Genomic DNA, 26,627 nt, shown 5'->3' with positions numbered 1-26,627 from the left:
GCGTTGCAACTGTAATTATATATAAAAACCACATTTGCTATTTATATAACAAATTATGTTTCCAGATGGTAATAATGCCCAGCACTTTGGAGATGGAAAGATCACTTGTAGAAAACTTAGGGGGTTTCTGAGATCTCAAATAGATTTTAGATGTAAAATTCACTATTATTTTTTCACTTAGTCCCTCATTTGGAGGGCAATTGCGTTACCTGGATTAAGCCTCCAATATCGTAAACATTAATTCATTCAACAGATATTTATTTAGCATTTACTATTTGCTGGACACTGATCCTGGTATTGAGGATACAGAAGGGAGCAAACAAAAGAAAATCCCAGTCCAAAAAGAGCCTGCATTGCAGTGAGGGATGCGCACAGTGAGAAAGACAAACATATCAGAGAGCGAGCGGCCACGAGGAGAAAAAAACAATAGGGAAGGAAGCAAGGAAGTCTGTATATGCAGGAGAGGATACAATTTTAGAAAGAGAACCAAAGAAAGTAAGGAGGGGGCCTCGGTTAGACACTGACATTTGGGTAAAAAACTGAAGGAAGGTGAGGAAGGACCCAGGATAGCTTGGGAAGTGCGCCAGCGGGATGGGCGAAAAGGGACATCCTGGGTCCCGTGTGACTGGGGCAGAAATGGAAGAGGATATCTAGGGAACCCATGATGCATCTAAAAATCCTGCAGCAGTAGAATCATTTGCCTTCAGACATGGCAAAAATGGCTTACCCGATCCTGGAGGATCCCCAGTGGCTATGAAATCATTGCCAGACCAGATGGGCTTACTGCTCCTTCCTCCGGACTCACTGCAACGTGTGCTGACGGTTCCAAAACTCTTGCCAGTGTGGATTGTAACTCGTTACTAGCTACCTCCCACCCGCCACAGCACATCCCTCCGGTCCCAGTCATAGTCAGTGGCCAGTGGATATATATGGTGAATGAATATATGACATTTCAACAACGCATAAGGTAATCATGTAATCCCATGGGGAAAATATGCTTATTTTATCCGATGAGTTGAGCTCCTGCCCTCTCTACAGGGTAAAGAGGGGAACCATCAACAGATGGGAACAACTAGACCATGACCACCTCCAACTTCAGACTTCTGGAAACCTATGGCCTGTAGCTTCACGCCAGAGGCCCTCTTTGGGTCCACGTTTCTCAGAGCTCGAAGGCCTTATGCTTTTTTTGTTTAGGGTTTACACAGAAAGAACTCCAGGCTGGCATCCACACCAGAGTCCTCAGCTCCAGCTGGCCTCAGATCACTTCACCTTTTTCTGCTTTATAGTGGGTACCTACAAAATGGGGCATATTAGACACTTATCCAGCCCACTTCTAACCGTATTATTTTGTTATTTGCGGGAGCACACACAAGCACCAATTTGTCCCTCTGGATCCGCTTGGATGGGCCACGCTAACTCCTGGCAGGGTTTCTCATTGGACTGGATATTCCATTTTGCAGAAGCCCAAAGTGCTAATTAAGGCTGTTACCTCCTCCAGAGCTCATCTTGACGATGATCAGGCCTTCTCCAGAGCCTAGTTTGTCAGCAACTGCGCTGATGACTTCCTTCACTGAGGCGGCCACCGGCACCCGAATGGTTGTGTAGGTGTGGTCCATGCAATAGACTTTAAACAGAACTATTGGGAAGGCAGTAACAATATGGCAAATTGGTCTTGGGAATTCTTAAGAAAACCATCAGCAACGGGAAATGTTTAGATATCCTCCCAAATTGGCATCGTCTTGTCACTCTTACTATTGTATCTATTTGCAGTCACCTATGCCTATGCCTGCCCGCTTCCCAAACTCTTGACCTCAGCATTGGTCTGAGAATAGGTACACACGTGGCTTCCATCTCCAACTCAAAAAACGATAGCAGGGGTGCCTGGGCGGCTCAGTCGGTTAAGTGTCCGACTTCGGTTCAGGTCATGATCTCACGGTCTGTGAGTTCGAGCCCCACGTCGGGCTCTGTGCTGACAGCTCAGAGCCTGGAGCCTGCTTCAGATTCTGTGTCTCCATGTCTCTCTGCCCCTATCCCGCGTGCACTCTTTCTCGCAAAAGTAAATAAACATTAAAAAAAAAAAAAACGATAGCAGATTTTTGTGAAAAATCCATATAGAAGTGATGGGAAAAAATGAAGTATGTGTAGGCCTGTTTTCTGGGTGTGCCCTTGTCTGTGAGGGTTTCTTTTTCATAACACAGGAAGTGCTGTGCTGTAGGCATATTGCTGGGTCACTGCTGCCTGGTGTGGTGGTGCGAAGTCAACACGAACACCTCTGCAAACAGGAGTGCTTCTGCCTAGGATGTGAACACGCTGACATTCCTGCTCACTTGTTCACTGCTTTGTGTACTCTGGGGCTGGGCCACAGCACGTGGGGTACCGAGCTCAGCAAACCCATATACGACACCTACATGCTCACCTCTGAACACAAATCTTGGAAGCAACTGCAGCTACTGTAAGTCTTGGGTTTAGAGGCACTGCTAAATTACAATTTGTGGCTTCAAATGAAAATGTTATCATTATTATTAATTTTATTTTGGTTGTGATTCTCTAGACAAATCTTTAAGTGACCAAACGGTAATTGTCAGCATCTGCACCTCCCTGAAGGCTGCCAACAAGGCCGTGCTCAGGATCAGAGTGCTTCCCCCTGGGCAGGAGTCCTGTTCTGCAGATGACCCTGGCCCTTCTCCTCTGTGTGACATTGCAAAGTGCCAGCTGCTTTCCTGCCAGCTCTTCCCAGAGGGGCAACCTTGACAACTAGTTCCTGACATAATCTTTCCTTCCTTCAGGAAAAGGTGGTAGTGAGGGAGAGGCTGAATCAGGGAAGTGTGGACCAGCACTTCCACTCAAGGCCCAGAGTTCAAGAAGATAAATAATCGGAATGCAAAAGGGCACCTTCAAGTAAACTATTTGGAGTGCCAAGACATAGTCCAAGAAAAGCTATTCTGTGGGGTTGAGGGTTCCCGGGGGGAGATTTTATTCTGACTTTGAGTAATCTGTACAACCATGAGTTGGAAGACACGTCTCACCTTCATCAGAGCCGCGGACAGGCTGGCGCTTCTGGGCTCTCTCATCGCCTGTGTTGAACTGTTGCAAAAGAACTTTGTGCTGTAAGAGTAATAACAGCTTTTAATGACCAATGTATATTTGCAACCCTGAGGAAACACACCCAAGAAACAGCCAGAGTCAAGAAATGAGGAAAACATATTTTCTTTTTACAAACACATCACTTTTCTATATTGCGCTATAATATTTCTGGAGAATTGTTATGCAACAGGGCACAATGAGAGAATCCTAATCCATTGTCACTTACCTTCTTTTGTGGAGCCTTTGCATCTTCTGAACTACGAGAAAGAGAGAGCACATTATTTAATAGCATTGGTACCGTTATTTTGAATTACTTCATTTGTGTATAACTTTAATCTTACATCACAAAAATGAAATGGCAGCAATCCTTCGGGAGCAATATGAGCCTCTTAATTTTTTTTAATGTTTATTTTTGAGAGAGAGAGAGAGTGAGAGAGAGAGCAGGAGCAGGGGAAGGGCAGAGAGAGAGAGGGAGACACAGAATCCAAAGCAGGCTCCAGGCTCTGAGCTGTCAGCACAGAGCCCGACATGGGCTCGAACCCACGAACCATGAGATCATGACCTGAGCTGAAGTCAGACGCTTAACCAACTGAGCCACCCAGCCACCCCAAACCTCTTTATTTTAATACCAGGAGACCAAGCACAGAGGAGACACAAAGAGATCAGCTCTCATCACAGGCAGATCCCTGGCAGAACTGACGTTGAAAACCATTTTCTAGCTTTCAGGTCTTTCTAGCAGCAGACGCTCTTTCCAGTATTTACTGTATGGCTCAAGGTACAGTGTGTGAAACCTTCCATGTTTTCACTAAGAGGACACAAACATTCACTGGCAACAGCTCTGGCAGCAGAAAGTGAATTTTCCATAAAGTAATTCCTCCTATACTTTCTTTAAATGCCACTGACTATTACTGGATTCACTGCCTCGAACAAAAAGGACCCAAGTTTACTGAGTTAGATGCCCCATAGGAGGATCTTTGCCTTGTCCCAGGCTTTCTCTTGGCAGATGTCCAGCAACAGAAGACAGCTGAGCAGAACTTCCCCCCTCTTTATCTGGCCTCATCACACCTATGCCCGAGGCCCCATCCACTCAAACCAGAACACTGTGTGCCTGCCGAAAACTGGCTTTCACCTTTTTGGGGCAAAGGGCTTTTTGTAAGATGTTTGGCCTGAGAGGCAGGCACTTACTTCATGAACACATACCCAAAGCCAACCCCTTCCTTACATTTGTTTGACAATCTTCTCTAACTCAGGCAGTTGCTCCTTGAGGGCAGCAATCATCCGGGCATCATCTGATACAGACACATAAAACTCCTGTAATTGGCAAAAGTCACAGGCTTTTAATAAGAATTGCAAAGGTGCACAATTCTGTAAAGATCAATAAAGATGTGTCCTTATGTTATCTGCTTTGCTAGCCATCTCCAGACTATGGTTTCATAGACTGGAGACAAAAAAGAAAAAGAAAACATTACAAAATGTCTAACTTCAAAATTGCAAGTGAGAAAAGGATTTAGAAATAGGTAGTGGTGAGGGTTGCATAACATTGTGAATTAAATAATGCCACTGAACTGTGTCCTTGAGAATGGTTAAAACGACAAATTTTATGTTTGATATATTTTACCACAATAAAAGAACTCAAATTTTTTTTTTTAATTGCAAATGAATTGTTCATGTGATATTTATCGGAAAGGCAACGTAACGCAATGTTTCAGAATGGGTCACTTTATAACCTACGCTTTAAGAGCACTTTTTCACCTCTATTTTTTCAGGGAAATTTTAACATTTATTTTAAATATTATTTTAGCATTTGTTGTTTAATATTGCCCACTGATGGTGGTCGATTTTTGGTAGTAAAATGCCGGCATAGTCTTCAGTACCGTACTGAAGTTATGCTGAGTTTGTACCAACTCAGGACTCTTTATGGACGTCCTGGGAACTATCCTGATGGCCCGGCAGCAGCAGCTGGGCCCTGCTTTGTTGAGGAGCAGAAGATGACAACTGTGGCAATGCCTTCTTAACCACCACTGTGGTCCATCTGCAAAACAGTCCTTTGTTCAACCTGTAGAAGCCAGGAGTCAATGTATGAGCCAGGCTACTATTTTTCCTTTATATTTTCAAAATACTTCTTTCCACAGCTTTTGGGGACACTCATAGTGCCTCTTCCTCCCTTCCCCACCAATCTGCCTGCCAAATTACATGATTACACAGGAGAGAAGGGGTACATTCCTTTTGGATAATTCATTCTTGAACATACAGACTGATAAAGTTTGAAATAGAAGCCACATTGCCTTTTGCCTATATAGAAGATCCTCATCTAAGTTTTGGAGGACAGAGTGAGTCATCAAGGACTCAGTGCCAGGGTCAATGTTGCAATGTGGGGCTGGGACCATGGGAAGGAAAAGGGAAGTTCAGCTCAAAGCAGTGCTTACAAAATAAATCGTGTCCCTTTGGAAACCACTTCATGGTCCTAGAAAGTCCTCAATAAAATGATCTGTTTCACTCCACTCAAAAATAGGTACCATTTGATCCAGTAATCCTATTTCTAGGAATGTAACCAAGGACAGATCTACTTGCTGAAAAAGGTTCACTGTACTATTATTTGAGGAATGTGAAAACTGTAAATGATGTAAATATTCAACAATATGAGGAAAAGAAGTATATCTGTGGCAGAGCTACTCAAAGGTCATTCGAAATTTTTATTAGAAAGACTGTATTGACATAGAAAAATTCCTTATATAAAGTGGAAAAAGCAGCCTACAAAATGATGGGTACTATGTGATTATAACCATAGAAAATACACAAAGAAAAAGAGACCAAATGAAAATACATTAAAATGCTAGCTGTTATTGAATGAGTGGCCGGATAATGGCTGAAGTTGTTCTCTATCCCTCTCAGAGTACCCTTCTGATGAACATGTTAACAGAGAAGAGAATTTGCAATCACAGTCTCTCCAGGGAAGCTACCATGCTTATGGAGAGTCCTGGATCGTAAGACAAAGACGTACTCTGGGAAGGGATGACCCCACGTACCTCGAGGAAAGCCACGGCCACATCATCCTCTTGTAGCACGTCCCCGTGCACGGCGGCCCACTGCAGCACCAGGCGGATGACTCGCCTCTTATTGTTGAGGGTGTAGTCTGTTTTCTCCTGCTCCGTGCCTTGTGAAGGCTGTGCGTGGTAAGTGCCTCGGAGTCAAGGAAGACATCTAGCCATTTCACACTCATTTCACTGAGCTACTTGCAAAGGTAGAGAGTGACAGGTCCCGGTTTCAGAAAGCCAGCCTTCTGGACTGATGGCATTCCTTCCTCAGGCCCACAAGAGAAGCCCCGCCCATGTAAAGATTCTGGAGCAAATGCATACAAACCTTTGCTAATGTCTGCGGACTTTGACATGACAGTTGTCCAAGGAATGAGACTTGCATGACTCCACCTGGACTTGTGTGTTGACAGGGGTTCTTTCTGTGCCTAGCTCTGGCCACCACCACACTCCCTGCCTGACCTTCACCTGGCCCTTCACCTCTAGGGTAGGGAATGCTTCCTACTGTTGCTTGTCTTTCTAGCTTGTCCCTTGCCATCTCTTTTTGCTTCCCAGAATTCTGCATATATCTCTATTAAGCCACTTCATTGTATACATTTCAGCTAAACCCTTCTGAGTGAGCATCTAAGTTCTGCTGGAGCTGTAATTCATACCAGGAGTGCATGGGGGAAAGTGAGGCTGGAAGAAGACAGGCTCTCCCATTGTTAGGAAGAGGAAGGGTTCCTACCATATAGGTCTGGTAAGGGACTCAGACACACTCTTTACATCATAACTTCTGTCTAGAACCACAACATAACTCATATTGGCTTTTTGTGCATTTATGGCTAGTCATCTTAACTAAACTAGAAGCTCCTGCAGGCCTAGGAAGATACATTAAATACCTTGTATTCTGTACCATGCTTAGCACAGTGACTTTCAGCTAGCAACTGTATTTATCCATCAATACAATAAATACATAATTGAATGCCCACTATGTGTAAGGTAAGGGCTTCTGCTCTCAGTTTGCATTCATGTGTGTATTACAGTAGAGAGAATATAGTATGTGATCAAGAAAGATTTTAGATTAGACATACCATTCCTTTTTCAGTGATTTATAGTAGTTCCTACCGCAATTAGACAATTAGTTCATGGAACAATTTCCTCTTTATAATTTACCCTGTATCTTGCACTAGAGTACTTCAGTTAAGCATCCTTCCCTTTCTACAAGTGAGCAAACTGACTGTAAAGGAGCAAAAATAACCAGGATTACATGGTGAGAGTATAGAGTTGATTTTGACCAAGACTCTTAATTCCAACTACTTCTCTTCCCCATTACACAACACCCCTGTGCCTCATAGTTGGCTATAAGACTGGCTATGCCTTAGCTTACGACCATGACTTAAAAGGCTCAGTAGAAAACTGCCTTGTGGCAGTGCTGTGCTTGAGACCTAAACCAGTAAAGGGCCTTTTCTAAAGGGACTATAAATAATCATGATCAAGGTAAATGACAGAACCTTAAAGCAAAGTTTACTGCATGTAAATGGGTTGCAAAATGACTTTCATAAATTGAGCACAGGATTCATAAAAAAGAAAATTGCTCAACCTGTATTGCTACAATTCTTTCTGAGCTTACAATAAAAAAACGGGAAGAAAGATCACTTTATGCAAAAATTATTTCTTTTCTGATTAACCCTTAGGTCTCTTGCTTGTATATACACACAACTCGGTTTTTCTTTCCCAAGAACTGCAGTGCTGGGCACTACGTTTTATCACTATTTTTTTATGGTATCTTAGCAACACAGTCTGGCACACAGTGGGCACCAAATGAGTTACTCTTGACTGATTGGAAAATACATAGTGTTCCACCCAAGAGTCAGTAAGAGAGAGGGAGAGAGAAAGAGATTGTTCTTCTTACTTGCACAAGACTGCAATGGTTTGGAGTATTAAGGTTGATATCAAGTGGATATAATGCTAACTTTCCAGGTTATTTTGACTTGGGACTCAGGAAGTAATGCAAACGCTTGTGAGTTGGATACAGTGCTATCAGCAGCATACCTGTGGCTAATCTATAAGGCCTTAGGATAGGATACTAAATTTATATCATCTCTGTGGGTCAGGACAAAGATTTTTCTTGGCTTCTTTCCTATGGGGGAAAATCTTTATTTTGTCTGCAATGAGATAGAACACAGGATTGGAAGAATTAACATGATAAACCTATAAATGTGTATGGAGCTTTATAGTTTGTAATAAATATGCTCAATGCACTCACATGATTGTATAACGCTCTCTATAAATATTTACGGATGAAACAGAGAGAAGAGATCTGCCTGAGGCTGTTCAGTGAATAAATGGCAGGGTTTATAAATCCAGACAGGGCTCTTTCCATTGTCATCACCACCACCCCGCCCCCAGTCCTAAACAGTGGCTATAGTGACTGGACATTAGTGCTTGGGTTCATGAAATTATTGAGAATGATTGCATCTGGGAAGCAAAAATCCTAATGAGAAAAATATTCCTGTCTTTCTTTCTGCCTTCCTTCCTTCCTCCTTCTTTTTTTGCCTAAGTTCTAAGTTTCCCAGAGCCGACAAGTACTTTCTAAACCAGCTCTGAGTGTCCTCTGCTCTTAATGAGTGGTTCCACAGCCTCCTGGGAGCCAGCAATGACCAAATCCAGAGGGACGAGAATGAGGCTTGCTTTCTTTTCTCATGAAAGTTAAGTATTTTTGCCTCTGGGAAAATAAAAGGAAGCACTGATTTATTTCACAAAGTCTTCCTTTCCCCTCACAGATGTTACTGGAGGTGGGGGTAATAGTACTTTTAGAAGCGGAATCCAGAAAGATGCTCAAGGACTCTGCCCCTCCACAGGCAACATATTGTTCTATTCTTGAACAGTCTGTTGAGCCAGATTCTCAAGGGGCACAGAGAACGCTTTATGTAATTGATTATACCTGAAATGCTTATTGATGCAGTATCGGGGCTTCTATTGATTCCCATAACACTTTCACCAGGCTTTTAGAAGATTTATTTTGATATTTTATTTAACTTTTACAAAAAAGGTGGAGAGAGGGGAAAAAACTATATTCCCTTCAGATAGCAGCCAAAAGGGGAAAGAAATCCTACCAGGTCCCATGTCTTAATGCGATGTAAAACAATGCAACCTAAAAAGAGTAACATTTCAAATATAGTTTGTTTATACATTCAAACACATCAGGAAGGTTGCAGAAACCAGGTTTCTGGTTTTTGGCTAAAACCAGAATAATGCATTAACCACTTGATGGATAAAGTTCTACATACACAGCATAAAAATCTAGCTCTTCTCTAGGACAAGTAACAATTTAAAAAGGATTATCAACAGATACCACACATATAAACTTTTTTTCCCCACATAAGTTACTTTTAACATCTGAAGAACACTATCTGAAATATATACGTGGCTAATGTCTATGTTATGTGCAGGTTAGCAGAGAAAATAAAAATGATCAGGAAATACTTGGATTAAGTAAGGCCATGACTCCTGAGATCATGACAGTTAAGTTCAGGTAAGAAGCAATATGGTGGGGTGCCTGGGTGGCTCAGTCGGTTGAGCATACAACTTCAGCTCAGGTCATGGTCTCACGGCTCATGAGTTCAATCCCCACATTGGGCTTGCTGCTGTCAGCGCAGAGCCCACTTCAGATCCTCTGTTTCCCTCTCTCTCTGGCCCTCCCCCAAATATGCTCTGTCAAAAATGAATAAAACATTAAAAAAAAAAAAAAGCAATATGGCTGCTTGAATTCATGGAGAAAAAGACACAGAAAGATAACATGGTGTCACATAAAGTGCCAGTTAAAAGTCTGTAAGAGAATCTAGAATTATTCACTGAATTTTTACTTCTATTTTTTATTATTATTTTTAAATGTTTATTTATTTAAGAGACAGAGAACGCACAAGCAGGGGAGGAGCAGAGAGGGAGAGAGAGAAACAATCCCAAGCAGGCTCCGCGCTGCCAGTGTGGAGCCCAGTGTGGGCTCCATCTCAGGAACCATGAGATCATGACCTGAGCTGAAATCAAGAGTCAGATGTTTAACCAACTGAGCCACCCAGGTGCCCCTTACTGAACTTTTATTTTATTTTATTCAAAAAATTTTTTTTCAATGTTTATTTTTGAGAGAGAGAGAGAGAGAGAGAGAGAGAGACAGTGTGCTCACGTGCACGTGTGCAAATAGGGGAGGGTCAGAGAGAGAGGGAGACACAGAATTCAAAGCAGGCTCCAGGCTCTGAGCTGTCAGCACAGAACCTGATGCGGGGCTCAAACCCATGAACCGTGAGATCATGACCTGAGCTGAAGTCGGATGCTCAACCAAGTGAGCCACCCCAGTGTCCCTGAATTTTTATTTTAAACACAATTAAGAAAAGGCCTTAATAGTCAAAATGGCCAAAGTCATCACGGACACAGAGTTGATTTCAGATGGTTCACAGAATCATAGAATCTGTGAGTTGCAAAAGCCCTTTGATTTTACCTCCAACTCCACCACTTCAGAGGTAAGGAAACTGAGGTAGAATGAGTTTAAAATGATTTTTTCCAAATCTATCAATGGGATTCTTGGGATTAGAACTCAGTTCTCTTATCCCTCTCTCCACTACTTTGTTTACCTATGTTGTCACATTTTGTCTGATATTAGTATCTCTTAATGCTAACATATATTATGTATGCAGCAGAATTAGGTGATTTAGAGGTTTATTAGATAACGGAGAAATTTGTCTCAGATGCAGAAACTGATCCCCCTAAATCCTCAAAGAACACAAAGCACATACAGAAAATCAAGTGTTAATTGTTGCAACTCCCTGACAAACTGACAGTCAGGGAAGCAGACGGTTTCCACTGTTCCTCTCTGCTGTAGCTTCAACCCGTGCTCTTGTCCAGAACCTGCTGATTTAAAAAGCAGTGGCTTGGGGGTACCTGGCTGGCTCAGTCGGTGGAGAATGTGACTCTTTTATTTAATCATTAAAAAAAATTTTTTTGTTTATATATTTGAGAGAGAGAGAGAGCGAGAGCACACGGGTCAAGTAGGGGCAGAAAGAGAACAGAGAGAGAACCCCAAGCAGGCTCCATGCTGTCAGCGCAGAGCCTGATGTGGTGCTTGTACTCACGAACCGTGAGATCACGACCTGAGCTGAAACCAAGAGTCTGACACTTAACCTACCACCCAGGCAACCCTCAGTGGAGCATGCGACTCTTGATCTCAGGGTCCTGAGTTCAAGCCCTGTATTGGGTGTAGAGCTTGCTTAAAAAAAATAAAAAAATAAAAAGCAGTGGTTCATTGCTATTAACCAAACATTTGTGAGGATTCAAATCCTAACTTGAGGTTTCTCTTCTTATGGTAATAAGATTTTTTCACCATCTGGGAGCATTAAATCAGAATCCTTAGCAGCAGGATCTGGAAACATAAAAAGTCCCAAATGTTTGTTGATTGACTGGTTACCTTAATTCAATCACACTGTTTGGGTGTTATATATAACCCAGTTTTCTAGAACAAACAAACAAACAAACAAACAAACAAATCACAGCTCCTTAAAAACCCTTTATCTACATTATCTGAAATTCCATTTTGTCAAGATGTCAAATACAGATGATAGATACATCCTAAATAAGTTCCTATTCGATATCACCAGGTGGACTAAGTCCACTAAGTACCAAACATCGGACGCATCTTTGAAACAGAAGCTTTTAGATACTGGGTATTTAATCCATAGGAGCACAGACTTTCAGAATGACTAAACCTTTGTCGAATTGGACCAGCCCCTTTGGCACCACAAACGTGGCTGAGGACAAATTGGATCTGTTCTCAGGGAGGATTAGAGCCGAGAATCTGAAGAGGTGAAGGCCACAGTGTAGGCTACGGTCTTTCTACCCTGCCAACAGCAGCCTTAATATTCCATTGAGTCATTTTCCTCATGCCGGCTCTGCCGTTCAAACACTGTAATTATTTCATATATTTTTACCTAGTTATTATCTTACTCACCACAGGCACCTGTAATTTTTCTGTATTTTTTTTTACTGCTCATTTACTTATTCTTAATTCAGCTAATAATGGTTCCACGTATTAAAATTATCAAGGGGAAAGTAAGTGAAAACCACCTAGGACGTAGAGGCAGCAGATTCATTACAGCCTACAACAGGGAATAAAATATTATGTATACTTTTTGCAGTAAGTACATGCTAATTATGCAGCTATTTATAAAACACTTATCAACATTCAAACTGATACTCTTCAATGTTGTTGTTTTTTAAGCCCTGCTTTGCATACAAGATCTCTGCTTGCAGCTGAAAACAAACTTTGGGGGTCATCTGCCCACTGACTAGACAAAGCTTAAGTATATTCTTTACATTATGCTATATTCCTTTCATAATGGCACCGTAATTTATTTCTGTGGGGCAATATTTATGTGGGGCTTTAAGGTTTATAATGTACTTTCACACACAGAGCCTCACTTGATCTTTACAACAACCTGATGAGCTGGGCAGGACAGGTATAATTACCCTTTCATATAGACGGGGTTCAGAAAGGTTAAGGATAATTGCTGAGTAATATAGTTTGTAAGACGCAGGCATTAAACACAGAGTCTTCTGACTTCAGAGCTTTTGCTTTTCCCACTGTGTTATGGGGCCTCTTTACTACCTGCTTGCCTTTGTGGAGCACCTCAATATCCTGAGCGCTGAATCTATCCCTTCCTTCACGCGGCACGTGTGTGGAATGCAAGTTCTGGAATTAGACAGCCTGGGTTCACAGGCCAGCTTCCCTACTTACAAACCATGAGACCCTTGGTCGGTTAATTGACCACTTAGGGCCTCAGTCTCTTCATCAGTAAACATCATAGGACTGCTGTTAAGGATGAGATGAGACAATACTGGTAAACCATGTAGAATAGTATCTGAGACATATTAAGTGCTCAGCAAGAGTTAGCCACCATCATTATTATTGATCCACCTCTGGAAATAATGTTGCATCTTTTGGATGGGTGATTCTTTTGGGGATTTTTCACAGGACCCAGCGTTTCTGGGTGTAACTCTGTGATGCTATTCCCATCACACAGCTACTCCTGTGTTTGTGTCAGCCTATGAACTTGGGCTTGTGGGACTGCTTTCTGTGCTGTCATTTTCTTTAAGTGCCTCCCATTTTCTTGCTCAGAATTTTATTTTCTCACTGATTTTCAGAATTCTCTGCATTTTTGGAAGCCTCTAGTTCTTGGCTATTCTTTTTAGTCTTAGCTCAGGGGCTAGTATTCAGAGTAGAGAACTAGGATGTAGAGTAACACCCCACTGCTGGGTCAAATACTGTCCTAACACTGACTAGCTATGTAGCTTGGGGGAAAATTACATGTCTGCTCAGGCTTACTTCCTTAGTGTAAAAAGGGTACCCATCCCATGGTGTTGATATGAGGCTAGGAAAATGCATATATAGTACTTTGTAGAATATCTGATAATACGGTCCTTTTCTCAGAAAGAGGGCACCATGATCACATCATATTATCATCAAACCAAATCTACTTTATTGAAAATAAAAGTCTCAAGTTGCATACCTACAGGAGTAAATTGCTCTCGTAGCAACATATGGATTAAACACCCACATAACCAATTGGGGGACTACAATGGTAAAACTTGGCTTCAACAAAATTTAAGCTCACAACTTCCCTTAGACATCTAAATAATATTCCTAAAAACTTGGCTTAATCTAGATAAAAAACACCCAACACTGTTTTGTAAATAGTCAACAAAAACCCCCCAAATTTGGGGGCATCTGGGTGGCTCAGTCAGTTGGCTGAGTTGGCTCAGTCTGAGTTGGCTCAGTCCAACCTCGGTTCAGGTTATGATCTCATGGTTCATGAGTTCGAGCCCCAAATTGGGGTCTGTGCTGATAGTTCAAAGCCTGGAGCCTGTCTCAGAATCTGTGTCTTCCTCTCTCTCTGCCCTTCTCCCACTCATGCTCTGTTTCTGTCTCAAAAATAAATAAACATTAAAAAAATAAGAAAAGCAATTTTTGATAAAAGTTCCTCCTAGGGAATACAAGTGAACTTATAAAGAGAACATCCTAGGACAGTTTTACAGAGAAATAAATGATGGAGGCCCTTCCTTTCAGTAAAGGAAGGTGTTGTGTTTGCTTTGTCTCTGTGTAAGAGATACACAGAGGTATATGAAGGTAGTTTTAGCTGAAACTTAGCGGCAAATCTGCATTCTATTTTTTCTCTTTAACTCAGGAAATGAAATGAATTATTTCCATGCCCAAAGCACAGAATTTGTGTTGAATACTAAGCCAAAAGAAATTAGGATACTAAGAAAAAAAATTTGACCAAAATTATTGCTGTATTTACATTCTTATAAATTTAAATATAAGCCATTGATCACTTAAGATTCTTTCAGCTGTAGTAACAATCTGTTCTGAATGACAAGGACCTGTACTTGCTGACATATCAAAGAATCTTCAGTAGGTTAGCTCCAGGATTGGTACCAGTGCAAAGGTGCCATCGCAGACCCATTTTCTTCCTGAGTCTCCATGCATGTCAGCTTTGTCATAGGACTCTTCCCCCTCGTCATTGTACGAAGGCAAGGTGGTCACTGGTAATTGGAGCTACAGGCTTCCTGCTCTCTTTCTTAAATATTGAGAAAACTTTTTCCTGAGAAGCCTCAGGAAGCCTCTCTTTGACTCTCATTGGCTCAGTCTACTTTGGACATGCAATCAGAGAGCCAATCACGGCCAAAGCCAGTCAACCCACTGAGACGACCCTGATGGCAACTACAATGTCTAGTGCAACTAGAATTATATTAGTGGCACATAGAGTTTCTCCAAATATTTGCCAGTATATGTAGAATTCTGGCTCACTTGACTCCATGTGCCTTGATTTCTCCTACATGTAAAAGGAAGTAAGTATCATACCAGTCCTTTTGAAGCCTCACAAGTGGGGGCTGGGTTTTGGAAAGATAAAGTAAGTGATGTAAAAATGCTCCAAATCAGGGGGCGCCTGGGTGACTCAATCGGTTAAGCGTCCAACTTCGGCTCAGGTCATGATCTCACGGTTCGTGAGCTTGAGCCCCGCATCAGGGTCTGTGCTGACAGCTCAGAGCCTGGAGTCTGCTTCGGATTCTGTGTCTCCCTCTCTCTCTGCCCCTCCTGCACTTGTGCTCTGTCTCTCTCTCTCTCTCTCTAAAATAAGTAAACATTAAAAAAAAATAAAAAATTTAAAAAAATGCTCCGAATCAAGGATGTAGTTATTAAAATTCAAAATAATATTAACTTAGTTGTGATCACTTACTGAACTGAAGGCCTGCATGCATTTGTGCAAATAAAAATATGATAGTTTAATCATAAAACACAAAATTAAGACAATAGGGGAACAGTGCAGTAATAAATATCAAAAGCATTAAAATATTACATATTCCTTGCCTTTGCCTTTTAAAGTAAGTGATTGTATAAGTGGGCAAAGATTTAGCTATGAGGATGTTGATTCATCCTTTTGTGTTTGTTATAGGCAAAAAATGTGGAAAAAAATCTAAATATACAATAGGAGGAAGCTAATAAATTATGATATATCTATCATTTAATATTGTGAATCAATAAAAATGATATCATGTTTTTCTCATGTATCTGTGTCACTCTGTTGCCCAGCACTATATGACATATTGTGTTTAATAAGTATCTATGGAATTAACTGAAAAAAGGTATAGTTTCATATATATATATATGTATACACATATATATACGTATATATATACATACATATATATGTATACATATATATACATATGTATATGTATACATATATATGTATACATATACATATACATATGTATATGTATACATATATATGTATGTATATATATACGTATATATATGTGTATATATATGAGAAAGAACATATTACAAAAAAGCATATACAACATGATCTCACTTATATAAGACATCTATATTTAGAAAATAGTGTGGAAAAGTAGTTGATGGCAGAGAAAGATATTCATAAAATATTTTCTAGTGACAAAGCAGACAAAATTACTTACAGTCAGATCCTATTGTTATATTCAAAAATATATATCTACATGTAAAGAAAAAAGACTGGAAGGATACATACCAAAATATTAACAATAGGAATACCTGATAGGGTTATAGGTGGCTTGACTTTTCTTTTGAAAGACCAGTGGAAAATTGAACTGAATTTTAAGTGCAAATTTTAAAAAGATTAAAGAAACTAAAGATGAAAAGTACAGAAACTGAACAAATATAATTTTAAAAACTCATTAGAAAGCACTTGTATTCATCCGGTGAAATCGTGTTCCAAGCATAGCTAATGAATAGAGATTTTCTCTCATTAGCACATAAAAGGCCTGAAATATTAATGTTAAACAGAGTTCTACCATCTTCCTTTGTGCTAAAAGCAAAATTGGAGGTGACACACAATGTGGATTAAGGACAGAAATAGGTGTCAGTGGCTCAGGGCTCAAATCTTTTCTGTACTAGTAATTACTTTTCTCTGAGCAAATCATAATTTTTCATTATCCTAGTTTATTGATTTGGAAAAAGCGCAGTGAAAATACTGACTTCTTCACAGGGCTGCTAGGCACAGTCACAGATATTAAGTACTTTGAAAACACTGAGCCAAAGCAACTCACTTGAATGTGAGTGCTTTAATGGAACAGGGTTAAGGATTTCGCTATCCCTTATCTCATGTCAACAATATGGGCGTTAACCCACTTGCTCAGTTTTACATTATTTCTCCTGTCACTTGTGCACAAGGCAGTAAGCAGTTTATGTGTATTTGTTGTTTTCTCTGTTTTGCCACCTATTTCTCCACTCTCTCTGTTATTCTTTACAGGCCATCTCTGGGGAACTGCCTATAAAGTGCTTTGCCTTCCTTTGACCAATATGTCAGCAGCGACCCAAGCTAGGCCAACTAGACCCTCCTTCCTTGGGATGTGGGAATGAGGTGAGGGCCTAGGATGCTTGCAGCAGATTTGCCCCAATAGCAGGGTCTTTACTTGTTGCCTCTGAGGCCCCTTTTGAAAACTGGTGCTCCTCAAGGTTTCCTTCTATTTTCTAAGTTACCCCATATTCCTCTGATGAATTCCTATATTCCTTAAGATAGTCACCATTGGGGGATGCCTGGGTGGGTTGGTTGGTTAACCAACCTTCTGCTTCACCTCAGGTCATGATCTCTCAGTTTGTGGGTCCAAGCTCTGTATTGGGCTCTGTGCTGACAGCTTGGAGCCTGGAGCCTACTCTGGATCCTGGTTTTCCCTCTCTCTCTCTCTCTCTGCTCCTCCCCTGCTCACACTCTCTCTGTCTCTCAAAAATAAACATTAAAAAAAAAAAAAAGATAGTCACCATTGGTTTATGTTACTAATGACCAAAAAATATAGGTTATATAAGAAGTCCCCGGAGGAAAAGGGCACTAAAAATCGAGTCCTCAGCATAATATAGAAACACTTGCATGATCTTCAGGGAGTAAGCCTTTTCTGTTTGCTTGCCTGCAGCAGGGTGAGCCCCTGGTGTCCCCAGGATGCCCTCCCTAGGTGTTACAGAACAGCAATTCTTGTTTGAGGCTCTCGTTCCCAAGATCTAAGGACGAGACTTATGCTGTCCAACACGGTAGCCATAAACCACATATAGCTATTTAAATTTAAATGAATGAAAATTAGGTAAAATTATAAATTCAGTTCCTCAGTAATAGTCGCTAATTTCAAGGCTAGTGGATACTGGTCTAGCCCAGAAATAGGAAACTTCCATGATTGCAAAAAGTTCTATTGAATGCTTGATTTATTTGGCTTCACCAAATTATATCTACGTTGCTTTGAGCCACCTGAAACAGATAAACATGTATCATGCAATACATTGCCAAGAAATGTTGTTAAACTCCTTAGGATAGACTTTTTTAAAAAGTTTATTTACTTATTTTGAGATAGAGAGAGAGAGTGCATGCATATCTGTGCATGAGCAGGGGAGGGGCAGAGAGAGAGGGAGAGAGAATCTCAAGGAGGCTCCATGCTGTCAGTGCAGAGCCCAATGGGGGCTCCATCCTACGAACCGTGAGATCATAACCTGAGTGGAAATCAAGAGTTGGATGCTTAACTGACTGAGCCACCCAGGTGCCCCTGAAGGATAAACTCTTAAATAAACAATCTGTGAAGAAAAACAGTGACATGCTTCAGGCTTGAAATCCTAAGGCCTCGATGAATCATGGCTCTGCCACTTGCCTTGGGCATGTCACTCTACTGTTTTTGAGTCCTGGAATTCTCATTTGTAAAATAAAGCTAATATTAACCCAACCGACTCCTATAAGGACAAAGTAGTATAATATGGATCAATGCTATTAGCCTGACAGAGAGTTGATTCAAAATAGAACAATGAAGAGAATCTAAGTTCTCATAGGACCAAGAGTGAAAGAGGTGATCTGAGGGCACTAGGTAGTTTAGATGACACCCAGCCATCCTGGATTCCCTCCATCTACAGAGAAAAGAATCAGGATTGGATATCACAGGCCTCCCCTGATTCTACTGTTCACTTCTGTGACTTCCTCTCCTCCACCCAGTACGCTTTTCCACACACCTCCCTACCTGGACATAGTACGGACTTTCACTCTGGGAGCTTCTGTTTTAAAAACAGACCAGTGCTATGAATGTTCTCAGTCAACTCTAAAGGGGAACAAGCTAAAAAATGAAGAAATAAGAATTTGCAAAAAAAAAAAAAAAAAAAAAGAAGCCTGGTGTTTGGGGTTTTGAGTTGTAAAGATAATATGACATGGCCCATATACTGTCTCGCTCTTCTTTGCATTTTGTTTGCCTTAATCTTATCAACATGCTAACTCCTGGGAAAAAATAAGTCTGAATTCAATGGTGGTTTTTATTTTTTCTTCCAAAAAGTCTCAAAGGTCTCATAACAATTATTATGTATGTTGTTAAAAGAGCACAGACAGATCCTGAATGTGTTAACTTGAGAAAAACCAAATATAAGCCAGAAATAATATATAATGTATGTAAGTCTCATTAAGCTGTCATTACTTGGAAAGATAGTTTCCAGGCAAATAAACACCCAAATCTCACTCTTGCAGCTTCTTCTGAATAACACATTCAACTCAAATCTCCCATCCTCACACATTCTGTTGACTTCAAAGAGAATTATGAGTGAACAAGGAAATGAGAATCAGGTAGGGCAATTATAATTCTGAAAAAGAAAAACATGTAACATTGATTGGATTGCTCGGAAAAAAGAAAGCCATTCCTCCTTCAATATATTTAACTACTCAATAAGCCAAAGTGTTTTGGGGTCTAAATTTTTGTTCCTTTGAAAAGAAAGTAGAGTTGGAAAATATACTGTCACATGACCCCCGAAGTTGAGGGTATAACTGCATAGCATTCACCATTTTTATTTAAGTTCGACTTAATTTTCTGAATGCTGTCTCTGTGCCAGAAACCGTGTACCAAATGGTCAATTCAGCAGACTATTAAAAAGCTGCCCCCAAACAAACTCAGTACTCAAGCTGCCTAGGGGAACTGCCATTAGAACGCCAAGGTTTGTGTGACTTAAGGCAATGTGGTAGTAATAATACAGTGAAGGAATACATTTTGTATCTACAGGAGAGCATGGACTAGGACAGATGTGAAGGAAAAGCTACCCCATGATGATAACCTGTATTTATGTGCAAAAGGATTAATACTGGCGCTTAGAGGAAGAACACAGGCAGGCCCCGGGCCATGCTGCCAGGTACCCTGCAGAGGTACAAAGTCTGCCTCCAAGGTTAGGGAACTGTCCCTACTAATACTCTCTAATAACACTCTTCTCCATAACTTTCTTTAGGTTACCTCCCAGGTATGTATCACCTTCCTGAGGTAACTCGGCTCACATTCCCCTACACAGGTAATGGGGAGGAAATCCTGAAACACGGCACAACAAAACCATGCTAGAGAGGGCTGGAGCCTACGGTGGGGGAAAACTGCGGGCATTTCAGAGTTTGACAAAGGTGGACAGCATGACCCTGCCTGGGTCATGACTTACCTTCAGAGAATGAAATGAGATAATGACCATATACATGTGCAGTGTCTTCAAGGGAACAGAGGTTTTTCACAACAAAAGGATATTGGGCCACCAGGGCTGGGCAAAGCTGGGTATTTGGCATGAAAACACAGTGCATCATAACAAAGTCATTTAAAATGGAATCTGCAGGGGGAAAAAAAAGGAAAGCAGAAAAAGAAATTAGGTTTTTGCAGAAATCCTTAGGAAAGCAAGAGTGTCTGTTTATCTGTTCTTGGTCAATGTCAATGGTTCTTATACATTGGCTTGGGGGATTGTGGTTTTACTGTACGTAGAGATGCTGCATATAAAAGATAATAATGTTGGGGCACCTGGGTGGCTCAGTCGGTTAAGCGTCCGACTTTGGCTCAGTCATGATCTCACAGTCTGTGAGTTTGAGTCCCCGCGTCGGGCACTGTGCGGACAGCTCAGAGCCTGGAGTCTGCTTCAGATTCTGTGTCTCCCTCTCTCTCTGCCCCTCCCCCACTTGTGCTCTGTCTCTCTCTATCAAAAATAAATAAACATTAAAAAAATTATTTAAAAAAATAATAATGTTGACAGGCTTGAGGTCAAAACTCCATTTCTTAGGAGAGTGAACAAAAAGTATAGTATTTTTTAAAAGAGACTGCCTTTACAAACAGCACTGGTCACCTTAGCCACAATGTATATATAAAAAAATACATGTAATTAAAGAGCCACCCATGGGCATCCATGCATGCAGGATTAAGACACGGTCATTTCTTTGTCTACGTGACACCATACGTCTTTTGTCAACATCCGTTTTCCTTTGTATCTTTATCACCCAGTTTCCAGAGGGAGCAATGAAAGATCGGAGGCAACGGATTTCTAGAAGGAGGTGATCAGAACAGAAAGTTGGTGAGAGAAACAAAAGAAGAAAAAAAAGGACAAGATAAACGCTCTGAGCAGTAACTGAAGCAAAATGAAAGCTCTCTAGTACAGTTAGATGGTGGCTGTCCTATATTTGAAGCTATTTTGTCAGTAGGTAAGCAGGGGGATGGGTAGGGAAATAGGTAAGTCCCAAAGAGAAGCTTCATTTTGAATTCAGGGCTGGTTCCTCATTGCAAAGACAGCAGCATCCAGTCAGCGTTGTTGGGAGAGCAGGGGAAGGCAGGTGTTTAGAAGTACACTTGCTGAAACTTGCTATCTGAAATGCTATGTGGATTCTGATTAAGAAATGAACTATACTGGCTGGGGTTGGTGAGACTCTTCATATAGAAAATGGTAAGAGATGTGAAAATTTTAACTGAATACATTAGATTTCCAATGTCTATGTTTTAAATTAAATAATATTTTAACAAAAGAGATATAATTGATAGGTAACGCTGTGTAAGTTTAAGGTATATGACGTGTTGATTTGATACATTTACATATGACAACAGGATCACCACTGTAGCGTCAGCTGACACCTCTATCAGGTCACATAATGCCATTATACTCATTTACATATAAGTGATGAGTGTAATCCTCCGCAGTTGTCAGTTGGCATTGCCAGCTATTTCAGTCCTATTATTCAGTCCCAGAGAGGAAGCAGAGCAGACACCAGACTAGCTGCATGGAACTTCTCCCCTTAAGTACAAAAGGAGTCTGGCTTGTCTAAGTTTCACATCTAGGCTCGTCTTTAGACATTTTAGATATTCTCTGAGGACAGGGGAGTAATGCTTGTTTATAAGGCTCTCAGAAGGACTAGGCTGCACAGGAGTTTAAATTTTGCTAAAGCAGAGATTTGAGTTGGGGACTCCAAGGTTGGTGAGCTGGTCACCTAGCAAGGTAACAACCCAGCACCCGTATTTTACTGTGGCTTTCTTGTTCTCTACTCATAGGCATGAACTCTTGAGGACTGATTTAAAAAAATCATTTCCTGCTAGAAAATAATTTCTCAAGTCACTCAATGACTAATGCTGGTCACAGAAATAAAAAGTTTAGGAAACTAATAGGTCTTAGGTAGAAAATAGATGTTTCGGTAAATTAAGAGAATGTACTGTCAGACCCAGGAGTGTTTATTTCTATGGTGAAAACCAGTTTTGCTGTCAACTCTGACATTTCTCACTGTATTATAAACCCATAAATGCCAAGGTCTTTCCCTCTACTGCATCTGTGTTTCAAGGGCCTACTAGCGTTACTTTTAGGATGACTATGGCACATTCATATTTTTGATTATGAGAAAGATACTGATTTATTCTTTATCTCCAAGCCATGAACATTACACTTGTGAGAAAGAATCCAAAAAGCCAGCAGAGAATGAAGTTTGATACTAAATTTTGATGTTAACCTAGTTCTAACAACAAAAATGAAAGGGTCAGGAATCACATTCTACATGCCAGCCACAAAATGCACTGATTTCTAGGCTTCAATTTTTAGAAAGCAATACTCTAGTCCCCAACCCTCTTAGAGGTGACTTTAAAAGAAAGGATATATTTGTTCTTCATGGGTAGTAAAGATCTTACAGATCTTTCCTTAGATGCCATAGTCTCTAATGTACCAGAATCCTCCTTTTCAGTCAATATTTACTTTACAGAATATGCTGTTTCTTGTACCAGGTAATCACACATTCTGGGCAAATACTTAATCGGGGGTAGAGGGGGATCTGTTATATTTTTCCTGACCTCAGGTTCTAGAAAAGTGGTTTATTTGGGGTTAGGTATGCCCCCTAGAAGCAAGGATTCCCCATCTAATGGGTCCATTGAGGGTTTCCTTTCTCAAAAAAAAAAAAAAAAAAAAAAAGGTTTTATCACACTCTTCTTGCTCAGACATCTTCGACCATTCCCCAATGCTTATCTTTGTATTTAAGACCCTGTAAGATCTTAGACCTTATTCTTAGACCTTGCCCTCTTCCTCCTACTTATGTATATGATAGTCTGGCAGAACCAGACCGCTTGATGCTCCTTGCCCATTTCTAGGTCAGCACTAATGTCCTTCAGTATGGAAGGCTTTGTTCCCAGTCTCTAGTCACTAACCTCCAGCCTTCCTGCAGGGCCACTTCAAGGCTATATATTCTCCATGACACTTTGCCTCAGGTACCCTCAGCTAGTCCCCTCCTGAAGCACTGGCCACATTCTGCCTTATGTTCAAGTTATTTGCAGATTCCTTTGTGTCCTCTGGCAGGTTATAAACTTCCTGAGGACAGGAGGGTGACTCTTTTCTTCACCTTGCCCAGTTCAAAGCATCCAGCTTTGTCTCTGCCCAACAAGATACTCAACAGATATTGAACCGAAAATGAGTGCCCTGGAGTCAGAGATCCTGGCTTTTATATCCACTACTCCCCAATTAATTTGCTACACGAGAAAGCAAATCTCAGATAATCTATTTACAAAATTAGAAGCTGGAATGAAGAGATAAAATAAGAAGTAAATCAGTGGCAAAATACTTTTAGGAGATATATAATAATAATGATGACTTTACCTTGAGTATATTGCAGAAGTGATGGAACTGGGCTTTGAATTATTACTAAATATTTGAGATAAATCTTTGAGTTTCTTTTAGTGATAAGTGTTCTTCTTTGGGCTTAATATGCTTAAAATATTAACCTATTATTCTGAGACAGGCCAGTAAGACAGGATTTTTTTTTTAAACTTGAATATGCGTTGTTCCAAAGTCATGTACAAGATGGTAACCAAAATGGAGAATGATATCATAACTCTGAACACTCAGGTTCAGTGGTGAGATTCATCTCATTCATCCTCGAATCTCTGTGTCTTAGTCAACAGGATTGTTTCACTGTAAGGTGGTATTATGAGTTGAATTTTGTCCCCCCAAAAAGGCAGGTTGAAGTCCTAACCCTCAATACCTAAGAATGTGACCTTATTTGGAAATAGGGTCTTTGCAGATGTAGTTAAGAAGAGGTCATTAGTGTGGGCCCTAATTCAATACACATCTACAAAACAAGGAATGCCAAGGATCGCTGGCAAACCACCAGAAGCTAGGAGAGTGGCATGGAACAGACTCTCTCACAGCTCTCAGAAGGAGCCAATGTGCTGTCACCTTGATCTTGGACTTGTAGTCTCTAGCACTGTCAGACAATAAATTTCTATTGTTTAAGCCATCTAGTTTGTGGTACTTTGTTATGACAGCCCTGGGAGACTAACAGGTGCTGGTGTTTAGTTACACCCTGGGGCAGCCCAGGGTCCAAGCCTAAGAATCTACAACCACAGACAGAATCATTTAACTCTCAGTTGGAACAAGGTTGTGCCTTTTAGGTAGACAGCTTCAAATTCCTTATGGAAATAGATAGGATTTGAGTTATTAACTAATGGATGTCTATGAAAGTCTATTCTTAATATGTATAAGACTGAGCCATCTACAAAAGACAGACAGAATTTGAGCAGGCAGAGGAGGGTCTGAAAGATTGTTCCCTGACTCAGCCACGCAGGAATGCTCTTCTAATGTTAATACACATAACTCCCCTCTAAAACTGTTTGGATACACATACTGCGAATGAATTCAGGACTTTTGCTGTTGTTGTTATCTTTTTTGTTTGTTTGTTTTTACAGTGCTCTGCATGGATTTAATGGACACACAAAACTGTTCTCGGTGTTTACCTGTTGCTTCATTTAAAGCTGGCTCAAGGCGTATTGTTTCTAGAAAATGCTCTAAAATTTTTTCAGGTGTTCCTGACATCACAGTATACCTGGATAAGAAATAAAAACATCATCAGTTTTTCAAAAGTGGGCAAATAATTAATGAATGACTTTTCACATATCTAAGTTTTTTGTGTGTTTTCTGTTTTGTTTTCGTTTACTTATTCCTTGTTTGAGTCCCAGAGAACCATTATGACTTAACTTATGGTCCACATTCTCCTTATGGTAAGAGAGACCATGTACCTTGCCAAAGCCACACAGGAAGACAATGAAAAAACCCTTCACAAATTGAAGTAGTTACTAAAACGTTATTCTTTTTTCCCTACATGGAACTGAAGTAAACTTGGAGAGCGGCTCTAGCAGGCTGGGAACTGAGAAGCCTCAGCCTTGCTCCAAGGGGAATGGAAAGGAACATGTAAATCACAGGGCAGTTCGGGTCAGGCAGGGGGAGCTGGCGAGGGCAAGTGACAGTAAACTAGGTTACCCATATATGGGTTATTTGTAGCACAATCTCGGTCCCACATTGGATTCCCCTGCCTATTTCTGGAATGCTCTGTCTTTCCCAACTGTACACTGGTGTGTGCTTTGGAAACACAGCTAAGAATAAAACAAGAGAAAGGAACACAAAACCCCAAACGCCACTGAGCAAACAAACTCCAGTAGCATCTGGATAGGAAATAAATCAACACTAGAAAATCCATAGATTTATTTCAATGTAAAATGTATATTATTTGGGGGTAGGGTGTGTTAGTCATTATTTCAGAAGATCCATCCGTGGGTTTCATCAACCAACAGGACAGGATTTATTTTTTAACCTGAATGTGGGCTATTTCAAAGTCATATCGAAGATGGTAACAAAGCAGTGAATGAAACCACAGGCAAAATACATTAAGGTGATCTGGGCACTCCTATGCTAAAACTCAGACTTTGCTTTTCTGCTCGGAATTTCACATAAAGCAAAATGATGGGAAGAAAAACAACAATGAAAAACAAATGTTCAGAAAGCAGTGGTATGATTCGGCTCCAGGAGGACTCAGATTTCTTTGTCTCCTCACCAACACTCTTTCCTTGCCTGTTTGAGACCTTGGAGGAAGTGTGCTTAGATTCCAAGAACATCTCTAATGTATTAATCCTCAAGGTCTTAACCTCCTGCCTGAGGGAGTAAAGAAGAAGCAATCCAACATATAGCCCCATGCATGTGAGAACAGAGACTGAGTGAAACAACTCTGGTATTGAATGAGTAGCAAATGCAGTCTACCCGGATGGTAAGGTGACCATTAGTTAAGACTATTCTATGTGTGCATGCTAGTGTGTGTGTGCACTCAGGACCAAAAAGAAGCTGAAGAGTTAAATCTTTGAGGAAACCTGACTTTGGAGCCTAGAGGAAGAAAGGGGGAATAGGAAAAAAAAGATCTATTTTAACCTCACAAGTATCACCCCTTTCTCAAAATAAATAAGGCAAAAGACAAGGGTTTTACCTCTCGTAGGCAATGGCTATTTGAGGAAAGGAGAGGGTGTATCCATAATGGCCTTGAACACTTAAATGGAGAAAACCGCTGAGTTCATTCAGTAATTCCTGAAATACCTGATCCTTGGATAGTACTCTCTAGGCAAGCTGGAAGATGGGTGGCATTGACCACATTAATAAGGAATCGGGCTGGAGAGGGCATCAGCATCTGTTGAGTATTTCCTACACCCCAAACAGCTAGGTGGGCACTGAACCATGTCGTCATTGCTTATTCCTGTTAGTTAAATATTATCTTCATTCTGCAGATGGAGAATCTGCTGGGCAAGGGGAGGCAGCAGGCCTATGGTCACAGAGTTAGTAAGTGCCAGATCTCTGCTGTGAGCCTGGTCTGGCTTCGGAGCACAAGCGTGTGTCTTGTGGCCCGGCTCTGTCTGTGC

The 26,627-nt window shown here is 40.8% G+C and overlaps 1 protein-coding gene across 11 annotated transcripts in view; it reads right to left on the bottom strand.

Annotated features, from left to right (window-relative positions):
* RAPGEF4 (Rap guanine nucleotide exchange factor 4) overlaps positions 1–26,627 on the bottom strand; it is a 288,036-nt gene that overhangs the window by 30,232 nt on the left and 231,177 nt on the right. For 7 of the 11 annotated variants that reach the window (XM_040475399.1, XM_040475400.1, XM_040475401.1 and 4 more), the window contains 7 exons: positions 24,684–24,772; positions 20,196–20,274; positions 6,111–6,261; positions 4,307–4,395; positions 3,311–3,341; positions 3,027–3,105; positions 1,490–1,636 (listed from right to left, as the gene is read on the bottom strand). In XM_040475399.1, the coding sequence (XP_040331333.1) occupies positions 1,490–1,636; positions 3,027–3,105; positions 3,311–3,341; positions 4,307–4,395; positions 6,111–6,261; positions 20,196–20,274; positions 24,684–24,772 (665 nt within the window). Of the gene's footprint in view, positions 1–1,489; positions 1,637–3,026; positions 3,106–3,310; positions 3,342–4,306; positions 4,396–6,110; positions 6,262–8,096; positions 8,264–18,942; positions 19,282–20,112; positions 20,275–24,544; positions 24,773–26,627 lie in introns of those variants that run through there. The other 4 variants (XM_040475406.1, XM_040475407.1, XR_005790363.1 and 1 more) reach the window with 4 other exon arrangements.

The sequence above is a fragment of the Herpailurus yagouaroundi genome, unplaced genomic scaffold (genome assembly GCF_014898765.1).
Source record: "Herpailurus yagouaroundi ecotype Mexico unplaced genomic scaffold, PumYag 140, whole genome shotgun sequence".
In the NCBI taxonomy this organism is placed as follows: domain Eukaryota; kingdom Metazoa; phylum Chordata; class Mammalia; order Carnivora; family Felidae; genus Herpailurus; species Herpailurus yagouaroundi.
This window is presented reverse-complemented; position numbering and strand designations above follow the sequence as displayed.